Below are 20219 nucleotides of genomic sequence, written 5' to 3' on the forward strand. Positions count from 1 at the left end.
AATCGTTCAATTCATTAAAAATATAAATATTGTTCATGTTTATATTCAACCTGAAAAAACGAATGACGTTCGTGTATTGTTTACAAACTATCAATGTTAACACGAGAACATTATGTTTTAACTTCAAATCATCAAAGGAAATGATAAACATGTTACAAAATCAAGCATAATGAACTACTAATAAATATAATTTTAAAATAATTATAAACATCTTAATTTTTACCAAAATAACGTTGCCGCCCAGTAATTAAATATATCATCTTCTAGGCGACAAAAAATATTTACTAGGTGACATTTATTTAGTTAAAATATACACTGCTATGTGAACGTGACTTGAGATGATATTGCGATGTGTGGAGCCGATGGAGGACTAAAAACCTTTTGATAAAATATAGTTTCCTAGGAAAGAGACACATAGTGATTTGGTGTGATAAACACTGCTTTTTTTTCATTGATTTTCGTAGGCAAAGATCATGGCGATGAAGATAAATTGCGTTTAGAAGTATTCCAAGACATGCTTGGATTTACAATAATTTAATTAGACTCATTAGAGTCATTAATGAAATATAAAATATGATAGTGAACGAGCACAATGAACGTCTGTTTGTGTTGAATGATCACTGAAAACACTTAAAGAGTTAAATGATTAAGGTTCTAATATTAGATATTATTTAATATTAAAGTTCTATACCGCTGAATAATGCATCTTATTTAAAGAAATAACTGGTACTCAATTTATTTAATTTAATATATTTGCACAAATAGACTAAAATTATGTACTTGTTAGCGATATATATATTTTCTTAACTTATTTTTTTTTGTTTAAATAATGTAAAGGCCGAGACACTGTGTGTCCAGATTAGCCACACTGCGCCCTAGGCCAATAAGCTTACGCGGTGCAACCGTTGCAACGGCCGGTGGATTGCACCGCAGTCCGTTTTTTTTTTCGTTCGTGACGCTCACACCGTTGTTTTGTGTGTTTTGCGAGTCGTTTTCGGTTGTTTATTCGAATGAGCCGTGTTACATATAATTCATTCTTGTACTATTTATTAGTTAATTATTTTCATTATATTCATTATTATTAAATATTGTTTTTTTTATTGTGCCGACAGTCTATTACCGCGCACACCGTTATTTATACATTAAACTGACTGAATACTCCTGACCCGCACACTTAAGTCCCGAGTGTTACAAATTACTATTGCAATATTTAGTTGAGTAAAAGATTACTCCATATTTGTACTCATCGCAGTAATATGTTAACAACGGTTATTTATCTCTAAATTATGTAGTTGTTTTCACAATAAACAAATAAATAATTAATATTCTAGTAAAATTACTGCAATAGTTTATATTTAAAATACTGTAATTTGTAAATAAAAATGTCACAAAACTGCTAAAACAAACGTCTTGCACTACCTTATGTCTATAAATGTTGAGTGAATTAAGAAATGTACAATTTTTTTCAAATAATGTTCATTGGGATGATTTAGATCAACCTCAGATTAAAATCAAAATTGAAGATTTAAAAGATTGGATAAAATGTGTTGACGGATCAGATCAAATATTATCAGACCATCAATTGATGTTCAAAACTAATTTTAATGTAAAATCTATACCGTTAACTATTATTCGTCTTGTAATTACATTTTGTTAATTATAGGATCAGGTGTATGTATTAATAGAAGAAGCCGAAATGATGGAAAATTTGGGAATTGTTTTACCTGGAGAAATACAAATGTTATTAGCAAAAAAAAAATTCTCTGTTTGATGACATAATGAAAGTAAAAAATATGATTTATTCGTATAACTCATTTATTTCTGTTATGAGTGATTTAGAAGTGAGTAACAAAAAACCATATTTTTATATAGATACTAGTGGTGTGAAAAAAATCCGGATTATCTGAAAATACAAAATCCTGATTTTTAGACTTTTTTTACTTTAAAATCCAAATTTCTGGTTATAAAATTCTAATAAGAAGAGTATTACATTTTTTTGTATAAAACCTAAACTATAAAACTATATACTAATTAATCTATTAAATACCTAGTTAACTTATTATAGTTACAATTAATATATATATATATATAACCATCCTAATTTTAAAATTTGTCATCAATATTTAAATAATTATAGAAATGTAATAATATATATTATATATTATGTAATTAAGATATTTATTGTTAGTTGTACTTTGTGTATTGTTAATTGGTTGTTAGTTTAGGATTTTCGAATTTTTAGATTTTCGAATCCGGATTTTCAGATTTTCTAATCTGAATTTTCAGATTTTAGAATCCGGATTTTTGAATTTTATAATCCGGAACCCGAATTTATAATAAAATCCGGATTTCGAATTTCGAAAAACCGGATTTTACCTTCACTATTAGGAAAAAAATTATATTTGTTTATAACACTGGATTTTATTTTAAATATATTACGAAAATTTAATATTATCCATGCAGTGGCGGCTCGTGGCTTGGTTGATGGGACGATCTAAAATTAATGAAAAAAAGAAAATTAATTGTACACTCATACATTTATTAAACTGCATTTTTCGAATAATTATTATATATAATATCATTTATAATATTTATAATATACATTTTATCGTCTCAAAACATTAAATTTGTTTCTTCAGATACCAGAATTGTACGTATAGTATGTATGCATGCATACACGAGCACTGAGAAGTTTTGGGATAACCGGTAGTGTCAACAAACATCTATATGATATAAGGATCGCGAACAATTCACCGTAATTACCAGTCACCGCAAGCAGTTGCGTAGCCAGGATTTTTAAATGGGAAGGGCTAATCACTTTTTTGGATAAGTAAGGTTAAAGAGGATATGAGAATTCACCCTTAACCCCCCCACCAGTTATTCGTTAATCATCAAAATTTAGTTAATACCAAAGGTTTAAAATACTTAAATAAAAATAGTAGTATACTAGTTTAGTACATAGATACGTTTACATATAAACACGGCCCATGGAGGGGGCTATAGCCCCCTTAGCCCCCCCTTTGGCTACGACACTGACCGCAAGTACAATTCATTGTGAATATAGTACAATTTATTAATAAGTAAATAATAACACAATAGTATAATTATTGTTCATTTAATTAAAAATTATAATTCAGTTTATGCAAATACATTAACATATTGTCAAAAAATAAATAAAAGTATTACTATAAATTACTAGGTACCTACATAAATAATCAAACAATTAACTGAAAATTATGAAAATTATGGGGTATGCCTCTTAAGTAATCTTCTGTTATTCTATTACAGGTACACTACATTACTACAATAAACATTAAACACCTAGTTACCTATTGATAATAATGATTATAATCAGGGACGTATTTAAAGGGTGGGCCTATGGGGCCCGTCCCCCCCTATTCACCGTATTTTATACTTTATTTATTATTGTAGACCCTCTTATTTTTCACCCATGGGCACACGGTGAAATACTGGAATATCAATATATCATGATAATATGATACCATTGATTAAACGGATTAGCATTGTATACACCCTGAATACACCTTAATATACACCCTGAAATAATTATAAAACCTGAAGAAGTAGTTGATGCATATGCTAATAAACATCCCAGACGTCTTCAGTTATTGTAATTACAAAAATTATATTTAAAAATATGTTTTATTATAAATTTGTATAGTAAAAGTTTATGTTTCTATCAAACACTTGTATTTTGATTATTTGGTTATGAATAACGACAGATTTTTGAGATGGAAAAGTTATAACTATGTATACTTTGAACTTTTTGTTTGTGCCCCCCCCCCCATAAGACATTCCTAAATACGCCCCTGATTATAATTGAGTCTTCATCAATATTATTAGAATATGAAATATTGATCAAAAAATAACATTTTTTGAAAATATCTTTTTTTTATCTAGATATTTTAATTTTTTTTATCTATCATCTTTATCTAGATGAATTTGGACATATAATCTTTCATCTTTATCTAGATAAATTTTGCATTTTCTATTCCCAACACTGAATAGGGGTGTTCAATTTAAAGTCGCACCTCCACCACCAGATCTCACGAGCCGTAACTGTGTCCATGTGTACATGATTTAATACATAAATCCATGATTTAATACATAAATCCATGATTTAACACATACGAGTATTATTATGTTCACTTAAGTTACTGATAACCAGATAAACTATTTCCGACAAAATGTATTTCATGTAATGTATTATCATCGTAAAATAAATAATTATTTAACTTTATTATTGTAAAAATTGACGAACTCGGTTTACTGTTTATCTTTACACATACCATTACAATTATTTGAAAACAAATTGTTGATATATTTATTTTTATTTTTTCTCCTATTCAGATTACTATACTAAAACATAGGTTGAGAGATATTGAGAATTATTTGTATACGGGTTTATGTCGTTACAATTGGCTTTCAATTAGTATAGATACGTTTACAAATGATGGTTTAACATTGATTAATAAAACGAAAAATCAGTGGAATAATCTAAAAATAGTAAGTTGATAAAAATAAAAATATTAAATTCAACTTCAAATCATATCAATAATATATGATAATAATATAAGAGTTTCTTTAATATGTTATTAGATCGAATCTCATATATCAAAGTCGATAATTTCTTTAGAAAATGTGAACTTGTTCCCGTTGAATATTTTAATCGATAACGATTCAATATTAGAGGTATGTATTTGATTTATTTCTAAGCTAAACACATTATTTAATAAAATAATAAGTATGTTCCATTAATTTAGAAATTTGAAATCATACCTTTAATTTATGAACGATTTGGGTTCAAGCAATTTCAACATATCGTCTACAGATATCAAGCTATTTCTATATACTTATTACACTTAGAACGATACTTGTTTGGTTCAATAAGTGGTGCGTGTACGCCCATGTTAGAATTATATCTAGATTATAAAAATATGATACTGAATTCCATTTTAAAGTAAGTCATCAACATTGTTAATCATCGATTAAATATACTTTTTACATTATATTGTTTTATTAAAAGAATGTATTTAAAGAATTTGGATTCTTATAATAAAGCAATACAAAGTGACAAATCTCTCGTCAAACTGACCGTTAATGTAACCGACAGAGTAATAACAATAGTTCCTAATATTTATGTCACCTATAATAACATTATAAAAAATATATCGAGATGTTTAGTATGGTTGAAAGTGTTGCCTATTTGGCAAGCAGAATCTTGTATAAGTTATTCGATTGTTGACAACAAATGGTTAATTGATCATTATGGAAACACATTTTATGAAGAAATAATTAGTAATAGGGCTATTCAAGAGAAGATTGAAATTATTCGAAAAAATTCACACAGCCTTATTGTTGAAGTGAACAAGTATTTAAAAAAGTATGTGAAAAACAATTATATTAAACCCAACTGAAATATTTAATGTATTAATACTTTAAAAATTATTGCAATTTGTTTAGATGGAAACAATTTCAATTTTTATGGAATGGATCGAAAATAAAAAATAAAGAATTTTTATCTACAAATACGTCTATTCAAGATTATGAAAAAATTTTTAACGACTTAAAACGACTTTTACAATTTTTTTCAAACATGCCCCTTCACAAAAAAATACGCTGTGTCAAGTATGTAACAATAAACTAAAACAAAGTATGTAAATATTTTGTTTCATTTAATTTGTATACTTGTACTATTTTTAGTTAATTTGTTATAATTAATATGTGGTATAACTATGTATGTACGTGGTATGTAATGATTCTGTAATTGGAAAATATTAATTTAATAATATGAAGTTCGCAATCTCATATATAATAAAAAATTAAAGAAATAAATTAAAAGAAATAACTGTATTTGCTTGACCATTAACTAATAATTTATTTTCATAATAAATTAATGTATTGCTGAAATTTACTCTAAATGAATATTTTTTTGTTAGATACTGATTAAACTTAATTAAACATTATAATTCAATATTTTTTATGAATTTATTCTCAGAATATATAATTTAAATTGTTTAATTATATCAAAGGTTAGTCTCAGAAATAAATCTATTTTTTTTAATTAAATTTGATTAAAACCAAAATAGTTTATTTATTGTTATAATTTTAACTAAATGTTTATAATCAAATTTTTTTTTTTTATTTCTATGAAATTTCAAAACAACTATTTTTTATTAAAATCTGTTTTAAAAATGTCAAAGTATTGCAATTGAAAATCGAATAATTCATTTTTTAATCATGTGCGTAAATAGTATTTGAGATTTGGAAGTCTGAAGCTTACAAATATCCAATATACATATGTATATATTGTGAGGCTTCATTATTAGTTTTTTTGGGGAAGGCTCTAAATAATCCATAATTAAGCCTCCCAAACTCCACTTACCTTTTTGCGCCTGTGTTCATAATTGTAGGAAATGCAAGTTCATTATTGAAGATAAGCGTATTCGGTAAACTTTATTGGCTAACTATTAAATCACTACCTATAAATGAAATAACTAGGATTTAACTGGGATTTAAATGCCCTAAAAATTCTCAAAAAATGCCCTTAAAAATGTATATTTTTTTCACCAAGAAACAAAAACATTAAGTTTATATAATTACATTAATTCATAAAAATAGTCCAATATTTTATTTTTGTAAATTATCCAAATTACCTTGAATGTCTGTTTTTTTGGTAATTTCTTGTTTTTCATAAATATGATTGGTCATTGAGTTAATCATTGCTCTTGTTGGTTCAAATTTTACTCAACTAGTTCTTTGGTTCATGTGTTCACTTGCCAAAAGCAAACTGTTAACTGTTTCAGTACTTAGTTTATTTCTATCTTTAGTTTTTATTAAATTAATTTATGAAAACACCCTCTCGCAATCATTTGAAGAGTGAGGTAAGCTTAGAACTTTTAATATGAAACCAGCAACATTTTTAAATGGTTTTATTTTTATAATTTTTTTTTTTTATAGTAATTACTTGGAAACAATTCAAATTATTGTATCTTGTATCATCGTTTTTATTCATCCATCCACATACCGTACACATTATACAATTGTCATATGCTCCCAACCACGTCCCTACGTCTGGCAACACTGACGACGACAGATGTACTACTAGTACTAGTAGTACTAGTAATTGATTACTAATTCAGTAATACTTATCGAAGTCTAGTAATGATAAAATATATAATACTTTATATAATTTATTATTTGTACCGTCGGCAGTTTGCAATAAGTCTCTTGTGAATCACAACAATTTTCGTTAATCTTAAGAAGAAATTGTGAAAAATGCTCTTAAAACTAAGAAAATGCACTAAATACGTCAAAAAATGTCTTATAAATGGTTAATTTTGTAAAAAAATGCGAAATAAAAAATACTTTCAAAAAATCAGTATTACCCAAAACACATTTTATACTTACGGACCAACGATTCAGAACAACCGAAAAAAAATGCCTTTGCATCAAAATCCCAGCCCTAGAAATAACCTTTTCAGCTACACTAATATAACATTTGTAATTTATTGTTGCAATGCTTTGGTTGAAAAAATATAAAAGTTATTTTTCTATACCAGATAAAGATTAAAAATATGAATTAAAAATTACCTTTTTTATACGGCCCTGTACTATAAAATAACACAACAATGAACAATTGTAAATTAAAATTAGTATTTACTGAGATATTTCAATCGGGAAAACATACAGTTATTTCGAATATATAATATATATATTTAAATTTAGATTAGATCTCAATTATATAATAAATCAAATGAAGCTATTCACACAAGAGTTGATATTATCTTATGCAGATCAGTTAATAATATCTACGAGACAAATGATTCATCGCCAAGGTGACATATTTAACGTAAGTTTTAAGTTATTAACCAAAAGTAACGAACACACATCATATTATTATATTTCTTCTTTCAAATATATATTGTTTGTAACTATAAAACAGTGAACATAAGGTCTAAAATGTCACTATATCAGTAGGTAGTGCACTACTAAAAACATAACAGATGTGTTAGAAGGTAAAAATAGTATTATATTAATTCATAAAAGTATACTGACTGATTAAATTCGAATATATTGTATTCAGTTAAAGTGGGAAAATTATAAATATTATTCATTATACAAACTAATTCATTTAAAAAAATAATTAAATTCAATATACATTATGATATAAAATATTAGACTAAATTTGAATATTATTTCAACTCACTTTTTGAATTATTTTCAATTCAAAATATCAGTGTCATCATTAATAGCATTTACCTCTCCCTTTTATCATTAGCGGGCCATTGTCGGGCCGGATATTGGCCGCAAGCCTGCTATAAATTAACTTTTCAAATAATTTAATTTATTATACTATATTATGAATTATTTTTCTATTCAATGTGTATTTTACTATACTAATATGTAAGGAACAGATTTATATGCACAAAAGATCCTCAAAATATGCCCCCAAAAATTCTGTAATATGCTTCAAAATATGCACTTATAATTAAATCAAAAATATTTTTTTTTAAACCATATAAAAATTTCACAAATATTGTAATACAAAATTGAACCATTGGTTTTAAAAATATCTTTAAGTTTGTTTATGTATGTCTGTAGACGAATCACAATTAGTGTTTTTCCTTTAGGCATTTTAAAGTTAGGAACGAATAATAAAAAAAAATCACTAGACACAAAAACGGCGACAGTTTTATAAATAAAAATATACGCACAAATACTGGCACTGACTGATTGATTTCCATAATTCCGTAAATTTCAAGTGTTCAACTATATCATATGAATTTATCTGTATTAATATAATTTGTATATACTCATATGTTGCATTTTTGGCTATAACGATCGGTCTTCATTTTATTTATATTAAATTTATATATTTATATTATATATTATATTTATTAATTTATATTTATTTATATTTGTGGCTGTGAACGTGAAAATATAAAATAAAATAAATATATGTATTATAAATAAAAAATATGCACTATAAAACTACAAGTATGCATGAAATATGTAAAATAAGGTGAAAACGTTGAAGTATGCAATGTATGCTAAATAAAATTAATATTATTTTAATAACAACAATAATTTAAATCGGGGACAATTCTCATCAGATTTCAAAAAACTTAATCCAATACATATATGCTTAATCCGTTCCCTACTAATATGGTACTTTATAAATGAAATTGTTAGTGAGTGGTTTTTTTTATTTAGTTATATTTTGGGTTGGTCAAAACTTCCCCCTCCCCCCACTCTCAAAAACTGAAATGACGTCACTCCAAAATATATTATTCTAAAGTCTTATATTTTAATATTTTATTTTCTAAACGCGAAAACATTAACTACTTAACAACTTAACAAAAATTATTTGAACTTTAATACATATTTAGTAAAAACAAACATCTTATTCTATTATTTAAAAAATAGCATTACTGATTAAAAATATGCAATTATTTTCTAAAATGTATTTAAATATTTAATGTAAATAAGTGTATACTATTCGTTCCTATACCTATCTATTTTGTTTAAATTTAAATTCGTATATGGAATACGATAAAAATATAATCATCATAAAGGTACGAATACAATTCCTAATTATGTATTATAAATTGCAGACTTTTAAAATATTATTGAACGGTGAACTGAAGAATAGTAAAGATTTCCAGAACTATCTTTATAAAATAGAAGAAATAAGAACAGAACAAGTGAACGTTGAAATATTTTTTCAAAATTTAAACCATCATATTTACGTTTTGGAAGAAGTGGGAGTTGTAATGCCTCAGGAAGATCTAATATACATTTCAAACATACAAGATGATTGGTTAACATTACAACGAATAGCTTCAGAAAAGAAATTATTTTTAGAAAAGTCTAAAGTAATTTGGTCGTACAGTGTCAAAATAAACATTGAAATATTTTCAGATAGTATAAACAAATTTTTGGTAAATTACCATAACTGTGGTTTAAAAAGAATCAATGACGACTTAGATTTGGGACTTATTTTGATGAATGTTCGTTAAATGATTTCATAATATTTTGTAGTGTTTAAACAATTTTAATTTAATTATTGTTACGTTTGACAATTTAGGAGTACGACAAGTATTTTGTAGATTTGATGGAACAAAAAGAAAAACTAGTCAAAGAGGAAAAACTTTTCAATTTGAAATTGTTAAATACTGAAAGATTTGATGAATGTTATTCCGAGTTCCAATTTATGAAGTTAGTGTACTCATTGTATGAAAAACAAAAGTCGGACATTGAAAAATGGTCCGTAATACCTTGGTCGGACATTAGAATAGAATTTGTTCGTGAAGCATTTGGTGCTCTTATGTTGAAATTTAAAAAACTACCCGTTTTAGCGCAAAACACGCATCCAGCAAAAATCTTAGTGAACTATCTAAAAGAACTGAGACACAGTGTGCCAATTTTGTTACAGTTAAAAAATAACGCATTAAGACCTAGACATTGGAAAGAAATGTTGGATACCATTGGTACATTATTTTATCATATACGTATCATTTTACAATTATAAAATATTATTTATAATTACTATTCAACCATATAAAAACTGATCCCAGTGTGTGTATTTTTAATGAATATTTTTTTTATATTTTTTTTTTTTTTAAGAGACTAAGCATTTATTTAATGCAAGCATGTATAAATAATAATTTATATTGTAACTAAAACTGGTTATCATAAATTCATCATTCTCAATTATTATTCGATGATTTTTAATACACTTATCTACATTCAACAATGTAAACGTAAATCGACATTAGTTTCCGTTATAGTATAATACTGCCATGTACTGTGGAATTGAAATAATCAATTTTAATTTCGTCTAGAATAAGTGACAAGTTTTTGTAGGGAGAAAATAAAAACAATGTAACCCAATAATTGGCTACTTGGAGAGTAGAGTGTTCAATAGTTCGGTAATCATGCGAGAGAGAAAAAGTAAAATAAAAATATATCTGAAAACAATAATTTATAGCTAACCAATAACTATTACCTAAATCCATAAATCCATTTTTATCTAAATGTTTATAGATTTATTGAAAAATTAATCAATAAATTATTTTATAGGTGTGAATTTTAATTACAATGAAGATGTTCTTACTTTCGGGATTGTTTTAAAAATGCGAACTGTAAAACATAAACACATTATTAAAAAAATCCTGTGTAAAGCAATTGATGAAAACAGCATCGAAAAAAAACTAAAAGAAATAAACGATGTATGTGTACATTAAAATATGATTATTTCTATTCAACATTTTTACTACAATAAAAATAAATTTATTTTATAGCGATGGACCACAATGAATTTAAACATAGAAAAGTATTCTAATGGTGAACATAAACTACACGGAGTTCATAATATATTGCAAATATTAGAGGATGATCAAATAACTATGCACAAAATGATGAACTCTTAGTGAGTAATTTAAATGTTTCAGTAAAAAGTTTGATTTACATTTTCTATAAACAATATAGTATAAAATAATTTTATTAATTATTATGCGTAAATGTTTTAGTTCGGTCGAACCATTTTTATCAAAAGTTGAAACATGGCAAAAACATTTGTCAACGGTGAATGAAGTTTTGAATAAATGGTGGTTTGTACAGCAAAAATGGATATATCTTGCTGAAATATATACTAGTAAAGAAATCGCATATATTCTACCTGAAAAAACCGAGGAATTCAATGAATTGAATCAATTCTACAAAGAGGTATCTCTTATCTATGCATAATTTATATACAGAAATCAGTACTAAAATAAACATTAATACAACTTATAAAGGGTATTATCACATAAGTACATACAGATAACTACACTACATAAACACAGCTTTCAGATCCCCATATCACAGATGCACATTGATATCACTTGATAATCAGTTATAACTACAATCAGTTGTGTATACAGAAAATATTTTCGGGAGGGGCTACTACGGACAGAGTTAAATTATCACTCCTATCTAAGAATTACTGACAAGACACAGTATGTCTACATATTATCTACATTTCATTTACAGAATGTCCCAAAACAATTTGACGTTGGAAGCAAATTCTAAATAAGCATAAAACACCATTAAAATATAACATACGCTTAAAATAATTTTTAAGTTTTTTAAAACATTTCGGGGAGGGGGAGGCTGTGGCCTACTAGGCCCCTCTCTATATACGCCACTGACTACAATTACCTATATAATATATACTATGCTTATCAGCGCCTGTGCTTAATATTTTTCAACCATTTTAAAGCAAGTACTATCGTGGATTAATATGTTTAGGTAATGATTAATGCAAATAGGAACTCCAAGATTCTTGAACAATGCTTAAAACCAAATATTATTAACCAATTATCGTGGTTGGAATGTCGATTAGACATAAGTCAAAAAAAATTAAATAATTATATTATCGAAAAAAGAAACGGCTTTCCTAGGTTTTATTTTATATCGGATAATGATTTGCTTTTCATATACGGTAATCCGGATCCAATTGCAATTCAAGAATATATCATTCAAGTACGTTGATCTTACAATCGTATCAGTGTATTTTTAGGGGTACATCACGATTGCGATCGTCTTACAATTTTCATAACACGATTGCGAACGAATGACGCTTATCAGAGAATTTAGTTTTTTAGCCGAAAAATGAACGTTGTGAACGTTTTTATAGACTTCGTTGCCAAGTTTACAAAACATTTTTTAAAACTATTGATAATTTATTAATAACACAATTAAAACAACAACTATGTTACAAACTAAAATACAATTATACAAAACAATATGTAGTGTTTGAAACCTTTATTAATTAAAACAATTTGTAAATAATACATACAAAATAATGATTTTTAAAAATAGTTTCCACATTTTTGCTTTTTTTTTTAATTTTTTTTCTGGTAGGAATTTTCAATTTTTCTTAAATATAAAATTAGATCCTTGTGTAATTTATAATTATGTTAATTAAATGTAATGTAATATTAATTAATACGTAATGTTAATTAAATTTTAGATTTATCTTTTTTAGCCATAGGATTATGTACATTGTTTTTAATTGAATTTATTATTGTCAAAGTTTGAGCTTGTGTTTCTTTTAAAACTGATATCACTACGTCTGTTGAAGGATGGGGGCTATAAAACTGACCTTTGTACATCCTATGAAAGCTCTCTGGGTCATTGGTAGTTCTAATTTGTTATTGACTAACACCAAATCTGACAACACCGCACGATTAATGGCAGGTAAAAATGTTCGCAATCGTGTTACCGGAAAAGATCCGTTCCCAATCGTTCCATCCAGAATCGTATATTTCCCATTTTTAGACAAACTAAAACTAATACATATGTTTTATTTTAGATATTCGATAATATCAAAAGTCTAGTTTATGAATTTAAAGACCAAAGCTATACGGTTGCAGCAATGACGACGTGTAACAATGAAGTATTAGTTTTTAAGAACAACGTTAACATTAGAAATACTGTTGATAAATGGATGCTAAAAGTTATCGATCAAATGCAAAAATCAAATCGGTTTATGATCAAAAAAGCCATATTAGATTTAGGAAATAATATCTCATATTCAAGTACTAGATATGATTGGATTAATAATTTTCCAGAATCAATTTGTTTGACCGCGGAAAATGTGTGGTGGACAGTTGAAGTAGAACATATCTTTAATAAAATTGATTTTGTAATTATATCACACCACAATAATTTTAATAGTTAAATAGTTTTGAATAAGACACTGTACATAATATATTGTATTTGCAACTAGTCATTGTTGATGTGTACATTATGTTATTAAAAACAATTCACATTTATTTTAGGGTAACAATTTAAGTATGAAACATTACCTGAATCAATTAAATAACAAAACTAACGATATAGTCGAACTAAGTAAAAAAGAAATGTCTGAAAGTAAAAGAAACAAGTACAGCTCAATGATAGTTTTATACGTTTATCATAGAGATATCATCGAATCGTTTGTCGTAAATAAGTTAGCGATTTGACCGATTACAACGTTAATTCATAAATTATTTTATTTAATTTTTTTTATTAATTTCAGTGTGATCAGTGCGAAATCATTTGAATGGGATAGTATATTAAAATCGTATTGGATAAAAAGTAAAGATAACTTGTATATTGCACAATGTTCAGGTATGCACGTCAATGAAAAACTTCAATTATATAGTAATTTTATATTACTATAATTTATAATAAATATATCAATTTAAATAATTAATTAATTATTTTTCAATTTATTTTAGAATTTTTTAATTATGGTTATGAATTCATGGGATCTAATAAGAATATTGTTATAACTCCATTAACTAATCGAGTGTTCTTGACTTTAACTCAAGCATTCATGATGTGCTTAGGTGGTGCCACTCACGGTAAGACATTAAAAGTTTAATGTTATTAAAATTAATTTTAAGCATTAAAAGTATAATTAATAAAGTTAGTTTGATTGTAGACAATTATTAAAAACAAAATAAAAACCAAATGTTCTTATTATTAATTATGAGTTCATTGTTAACTTCCAAAATTAATACTGACTGCAAACAATATGTCTATAAATTAGTGAACCTGTAATAAATTTACCTATAAGTTTGTATAATATAATAATTTTACTTTATTTTATGTCTTATGTATCTCATAAGATTGTTCAACCGTTACGTATAATAAATAAAATAAACTAAAACAAATTTTAATCTTATAAAATGTATTGCATATTATTAACATTATATATGATCTAATGTCAAGTGTTTGTCACATAGCAAACAATATTTTCATGAATATCGCTTATTCCATAAAAGAGACAATTAGTCCCTACTTATATAAAATGTATGTTTGTAAATTTCGATTGTAGCGAAATTTATAAATATTAAATATCGCATTACTAAATGGTTAGAAGAACACAATACCTACTAGAATTTGTGCGATAAAATGTTTTAACTGTCACGTAATATACAAAACTTACCGGTTAGCTCCATTTGCTTTTTAACATTCGTATTATACAGTCGTTGCCAGATAAATTGAGACGGCAGTGGCGGCGCTTTTCATTAAGTGTAGCCCAAACTAGTCGCTGGTAGTGTGGTGCAAAGGTCTCACAGTTAGCTACGACGCGCGCAGTCACCAGTTCGAACCCGGCTTAGTGCAAAAAATTGTCTGCAGAATTTTCTGTACTCTCTCCCGTTCTGGTTGCCCTACACTGCTAAAAACAACTAACCTAACCCGGTGTGTTTTGACCGCGCAAACACTTCAGTCGTATTAACAATATTTGTTTATAATAATGCATATAGATGTTGTTATTATTTCATCATATTATTATTAATATTATATATTATTATTATATTAATTATATTATTTTAAAATTTCTACTTTTTGTTCTTAAATAAAAAATTATTATCAGAATATATGATTTTAAATTAATATCGTAAAATATTTTTTGTAACAATAGTTGGTTTATTGATGTATTTTCAGTAATAATATTGAAATACGGAGAACCATTGGTTTTCCGTTATCGCGCCGCCGCCGCCGTCTCAATTTATCTGGCAACGACTGTAACATAGAAATTTGTGATAAACTGGATAACACTATATTATTGAATGTATTGAGAAAAAATTAAATACAACATTTTTAATATTATTCAATAAGCGTATTACTTTATATTTAAATATAATGTTTATGAATTAAGTTTAAACGAAGTTTTGATTCATTCTTGTAATTTATACAGGTCCAACTGGAACTGGAAAAACCGAAACGATCTTAGCTATGGCTAAAATATTAGGCAGCTTATGCAAAATAATCAATTGCAATGATGGGTTGGACCATCAGACGTTTAATAAATTTCTTAACGGAATTAGCCAGAGTAAAATTTGGGGATTATTTACAAAATTTAACAGGATTTCTCAAAAAACATTGTCAGTTATATCGACTGTACTATATTCAATGAAATGGGCACTGGTCGAAAACAAACTCGAGACTGATGTAATTTATATTTTTTATCATTTCGATATGTTGTAAAAGTAACAATCATCGATTTTACTTTAGATTTTTGGATTTGATGTAAATATTAGCCCGAGAGTTGGCATTTTTATAACTATGAATATCGAAGAAAGGAACGGACAAAAAAAAGAAATCGATGAAATAATAAAAAATCATTTTAGACCAGTTGTTTGTATCATACCCGATTTCGAACAAATATGTTTTACTATCTTATATTCCGAGGGTTTTTTAGAAGCTAAGGTGCTAATTATACAATCTAAACCATCAAGATTGCTAAATTGTTTATATTTTTATATCCAATAGGTTTTATCGAAAAAAATATCGTTACTTTACAAGTTATGCAGAGAAAGCCTTTCAAATCCATTAAACTACGCATTTGATTTAAGATCATTAAAATTAGCCATAAAAACAGCAAGAAGCTTTCTTACCGAAAAACCAGAACTCGAAGAAAATGTAGCTATAATGAAAATATTAAGGTTAGTAATCTTTAGTTATTTTAGCATTTAGTCAAAATAAATAAACATATTTATATAAGAATGATTCCAGCAATTCAATAGTTCAAATACATGATTCCAATAAACACATATTAGATAAACACTATGCAATAGTCAATAATTAATTACGTTCTACTTATAGTCAAAACATTTTTTTTTAACTTACATAGTCAAAACTGTTCTCAAATGTTTAATTAATATAAGTTAATTAATTTCTAATTATTGTATAACTACTATGAAAAATGCAAAATTATTATTTTTTATTAACTATTTTAATGTTTATTAGATAGATGATGTACCATATATTAAACTCATTATCACATCACTGATTTGTTTAAAGGAACACAACATTATTCGATTTATTCAATATTACATTATTTTTGTTTAAACATTTATTTAAGAGGACGCCGCACCACCAAAAAAACATGTACAAAAACGTGTTTACGCGTTACGGCTTATTGAGAAGTTTTAGAAAAAAAAAAATCTTTTACAAAAGTTGTAGAGAACAATATTTTGGAGATAATGACAGCCTTTTTTTTTAAATTATCCCTAGGAAAAAAGTTACAAGCATTTGAAAAAGTAAAAAATTGGTTTTTTTGTTTTTATCATAGTTTGTTAAATACTGAATGTATAAAAAAAGGGATATGTCATTATCTTCAAAATTTTGTTCTCTACAACTTTTGTATTAAGGTTTTTGCTCTAAAATCACTTAGTAAGCCAAGTTTTTGAATCTAAAAATTCTTAAAATTAAGATTTTACGTAAAAATAAAATTATAATACGGCAGACGTGTGCTGCTCTCATTTCTAACGGCAACTTTATTAGTCCCCTCCTTGCTACGACGCGCAACGTTTGCATCGACAGCCGGCAAAAACCGGTCTGTTATCGGCGTTCCGTAGGCCGAAGCCCGTAACTAATAATAGCTTATAGCTAAATAATATATTTTCATAAGATGAAAACAATAAATGATATTATGTTAGTCCATAAAATATTTGGTGAGCGACAGCTTGTATAATAGCGACAAACTGTCAAATTCTGATGTGCGTAAAAACTTTGTTTTTTTATTACAAAATATATTTTTGTTTACTAAAAAAAATCTTTCATACAAATCATGGAGTATACTGAAACTTACTAAAGAGTATAGAGCAATTTATTAGGACTCGATTCTAGATATATTTAATACGTAAAGCTAATTATTTTATTCCATATAAAAAGTTGGTTTTTCACAAAAAACTGTGTAGCTTATTTTCAAAATAGTTCAATATAGTATACATGGAAAAATAGGATTTCAAGATTTTGTTATATTTTTTTTAACATAAGTTTAAATTGAATATTCAATTTTTATGAAACAATTATAAAATTATTTTATAGAAAAGATTTTCTGTGGCTTGAGGCCGAATCTTCAGAGATTATATTATCACAAAAAACACTTCGTCGGACTCCGTGTAAAAAATTGCTAAGTAAAAAAAACTAGTCAACTATAAGACTTCGGCATTATAAAGATGTGATATCATGAATAAATCCTAGGTAAATTAAATTTTAAATACATTTATTCTATTTCAATCATTTATTTTGCGAAAATTTATTTTCTTTATTAATTAATAATTAAGACTTTTTTTTAAAACAAATTTAGTAACATTTATCATGGAAATTTGTTAAATAGTCCAGTTATAAATACACATGTTTATTTGTCGAAATAAATAAATTCTCGCCAAGTAAATAAATTATTGAAATAGAATAAATTTATTTAAAATTTAATTTACTTAGCATTTATTCATGATATCACATCTTTATAATGCTGAAGTCTTATAGTTGACTAGTTTTTTTTACTTAGCAGTTTTTTACACGGAGTCCGACGAAGTGTTTTTGTTGGGATATCAGTAGTTTTTTATAACATATTTTTATGTACTGGCATGTAATATGAAATTTTTTATGTTTTTATTAATTTATTTTATTATTAAGTTAATTTGTTTAATATACTCTATGTTTTTTTTTAAAAATCATATTCAATTTTTTTTTCCATTATTATAATTTATACATTTTTACCCCCTCGAAGCCATCGTTCAAAATGTATTACAGTGTCATTACATCGCAGCCATTTATTTTGATGTGAACTTATGCTTGTATAATGGGCTTCATTCATAGATAGACCATGATAACAGATGACAGATTTTAAACAATACACTTTACCATCAACTTTAATAATTGTAATGGGTAATGCATTAATGGTTATGTTTGATATTTTGGTATTGACATTACTCCTAAGTTGTATTTGAAAGTACAAATATTCATTAGTATTTACTATATTTGTTATCTGCGTATGATCTGTAATAGTATTACAGGCACTGCAATTAACGCCTTCTATTAACACTTCTCTGAATAAATGATCTAGCATTGTATTAAAAGTTACCGTTTCATTTTCATTAGGTACATTAGAACGTTAGGTACATTAAGTTGAATAATATAGTTTTGAGTTATTTGTATTCTCTTATTATGGCACGCAGAACAAACTAATTGTATCTGTTATTTATTAGATAACGCATTTTTTAGTGGATCGTAAATGTTTATAAGAGTACTAATAAATTCAACATACTCATTGTATTTGTGGTTTATTTTTCTAAATAATTTCTCCTTTTTCTTAATTTCTGTTTATATGTTTTAGAAACCATTTTAGAAATAACAAATAATAAATTATAATATAATTATAATTATGTTATAAATAGTACGGCCTACTACAATTACAACAAATAAAACGTGGTTATTCTATTATAAACCGGTGCGGCGGCCAGGGGCGTATTTAGACTTACTTCTAGAGTGGGGAGACTCAAATGTTTTCTTTAATTCAGGCTCAACATTTACAAGTAAAATTGTTGGTAATATTTATATCAGGTGAATCCTTAATATTTGTGGTTTTTTTTTTTTTTTTTAATGTAATGCCGGATCCACTTTGAATGGTCTTTTGTGTAATTCTTTTTTAATACCTATCCGTGTTTTGAAAGTTTCGCTTGTGTTTTATCTAATTTTTCACTAAGTATGGACTGGGTCTTCAATCAAAATAATATAAGTATATTATTTATCGTTATGGGACATATAAACGTTATAATCAATTGAGCGTTTAACGCTATGAATAATTTAAACGTTATTAAATTTAAGCGTTTAAACGTTATACAAATTTAAACATTTAAAAAATTTTCCGTTTACCGTTATGGACAATTAAAACGTTATGAAAAATTTAGCGTTTTGCGTTATTTAGATTAGTGTAAAATTTGAAACGTTTTCTAATGTAGTAATACTATAAAATAAATCATAATTTTTGTTTCTTAGTAAAATACCCATTACTTATATAAAAATTGTCTTAGTCTAAAAATTATCGGGGGGGGGGAGGAGATTGCCCCCATCGCTCCCCTCAAATACGCGTCTACACTAAACGGCGCCAGAAACATGAATATCGATAACAGAAATGACGAATACGATAAGCGAAGACGCAGGCAACGGCGGGAATCGCAACTCGCAACCGCTGCCCAGTGTACCACCGCAACGTAAAGCCGCGTATACACGAGCGCGCCGAACCTGTAATGCAAACGTTGCACGCGCTCGTTCGTGTGGACAGTATTTGAAACACGCGTGCGATGTTACTGCAACGGCGCGGATTGAACCAGTTTTTGTCGATTTTTCTGACGAACACAAAGGAAATG

At 26.7% G+C, this 20219-nt stretch overlaps 2 protein-coding genes across 2 annotated transcripts in view; both read left to right on the top strand.

The window, feature by feature from the left end:
• The window catches only part of LOC112692039 (dynein heavy chain 5, axonemal-like), a 29283-nt gene extending 24826 nt beyond the window's left edge, over nt 1–4457 (top strand). The window contains exons 15-17 of the mRNA XM_025566543.1: nt 1494–1606; nt 1664–1841; nt 4372–4457. Coding sequence (XP_025422328.1) covers nt 1494–1606; nt 1664–1771 — 221 coding nt within the window. The 3' untranslated portion in view covers nt 1772–1841; nt 4372–4457. The remainder of the gene's footprint in view (nt 1–1493; nt 1607–1663; nt 1842–4371) is intronic.
• LOC112692038 (dynein heavy chain 10, axonemal-like) overlaps nt 4378–20219 on the top strand; it is a 38531-nt gene continuing 22689 nt past the window's right edge. Inside the window, exons 1-19 of the mRNA XM_025566541.1 lie at nt 4378–4527; nt 4621–4713; nt 4785–4981; nt 5048–5404; nt 5485–5649; nt 7750–7873; nt 9639–10034; nt 10112–10514; nt 11107–11255; nt 11328–11455; nt 11556–11751; nt 12316–12549; nt 13382–13714; nt 13851–14020; nt 14090–14181; nt 14292–14417; nt 15761–16014; nt 16078–16272; nt 16336–16508. Coding sequence (XP_025422326.1) covers nt 4929–4981; nt 5048–5404; nt 5485–5649; nt 7750–7873; nt 9639–10034; nt 10112–10514; nt 11107–11255; nt 11328–11455; nt 11556–11751; nt 12316–12549; nt 13382–13714; nt 13851–14020; nt 14090–14181; nt 14292–14417; nt 15761–16014; nt 16078–16272; nt 16336–16508 — 3548 coding nt within the window. The 5' untranslated portion in view covers nt 4378–4527; nt 4621–4713; nt 4785–4928. The remainder of the gene's footprint in view (nt 4528–4620; nt 4714–4784; nt 4982–5047; nt 5405–5484; nt 5650–7749; nt 7874–9638; nt 10035–10111; nt 10515–11106; nt 11256–11327; nt 11456–11555; nt 11752–12315; nt 12550–13381; nt 13715–13850; nt 14021–14089; nt 14182–14291; nt 14418–15760; nt 16015–16077; nt 16273–16335; nt 16509–20219) is intronic.

Source organism: Sipha flava, unplaced genomic scaffold (genome assembly GCF_003268045.1).
Source record: "Sipha flava isolate LNK unplaced genomic scaffold, YSA_version1 69_pilon_pilon, whole genome shotgun sequence".
In the NCBI taxonomy this organism is placed as follows: Eukaryota; Metazoa; Arthropoda; class Insecta; order Hemiptera; family Aphididae; genus Sipha; species Sipha flava.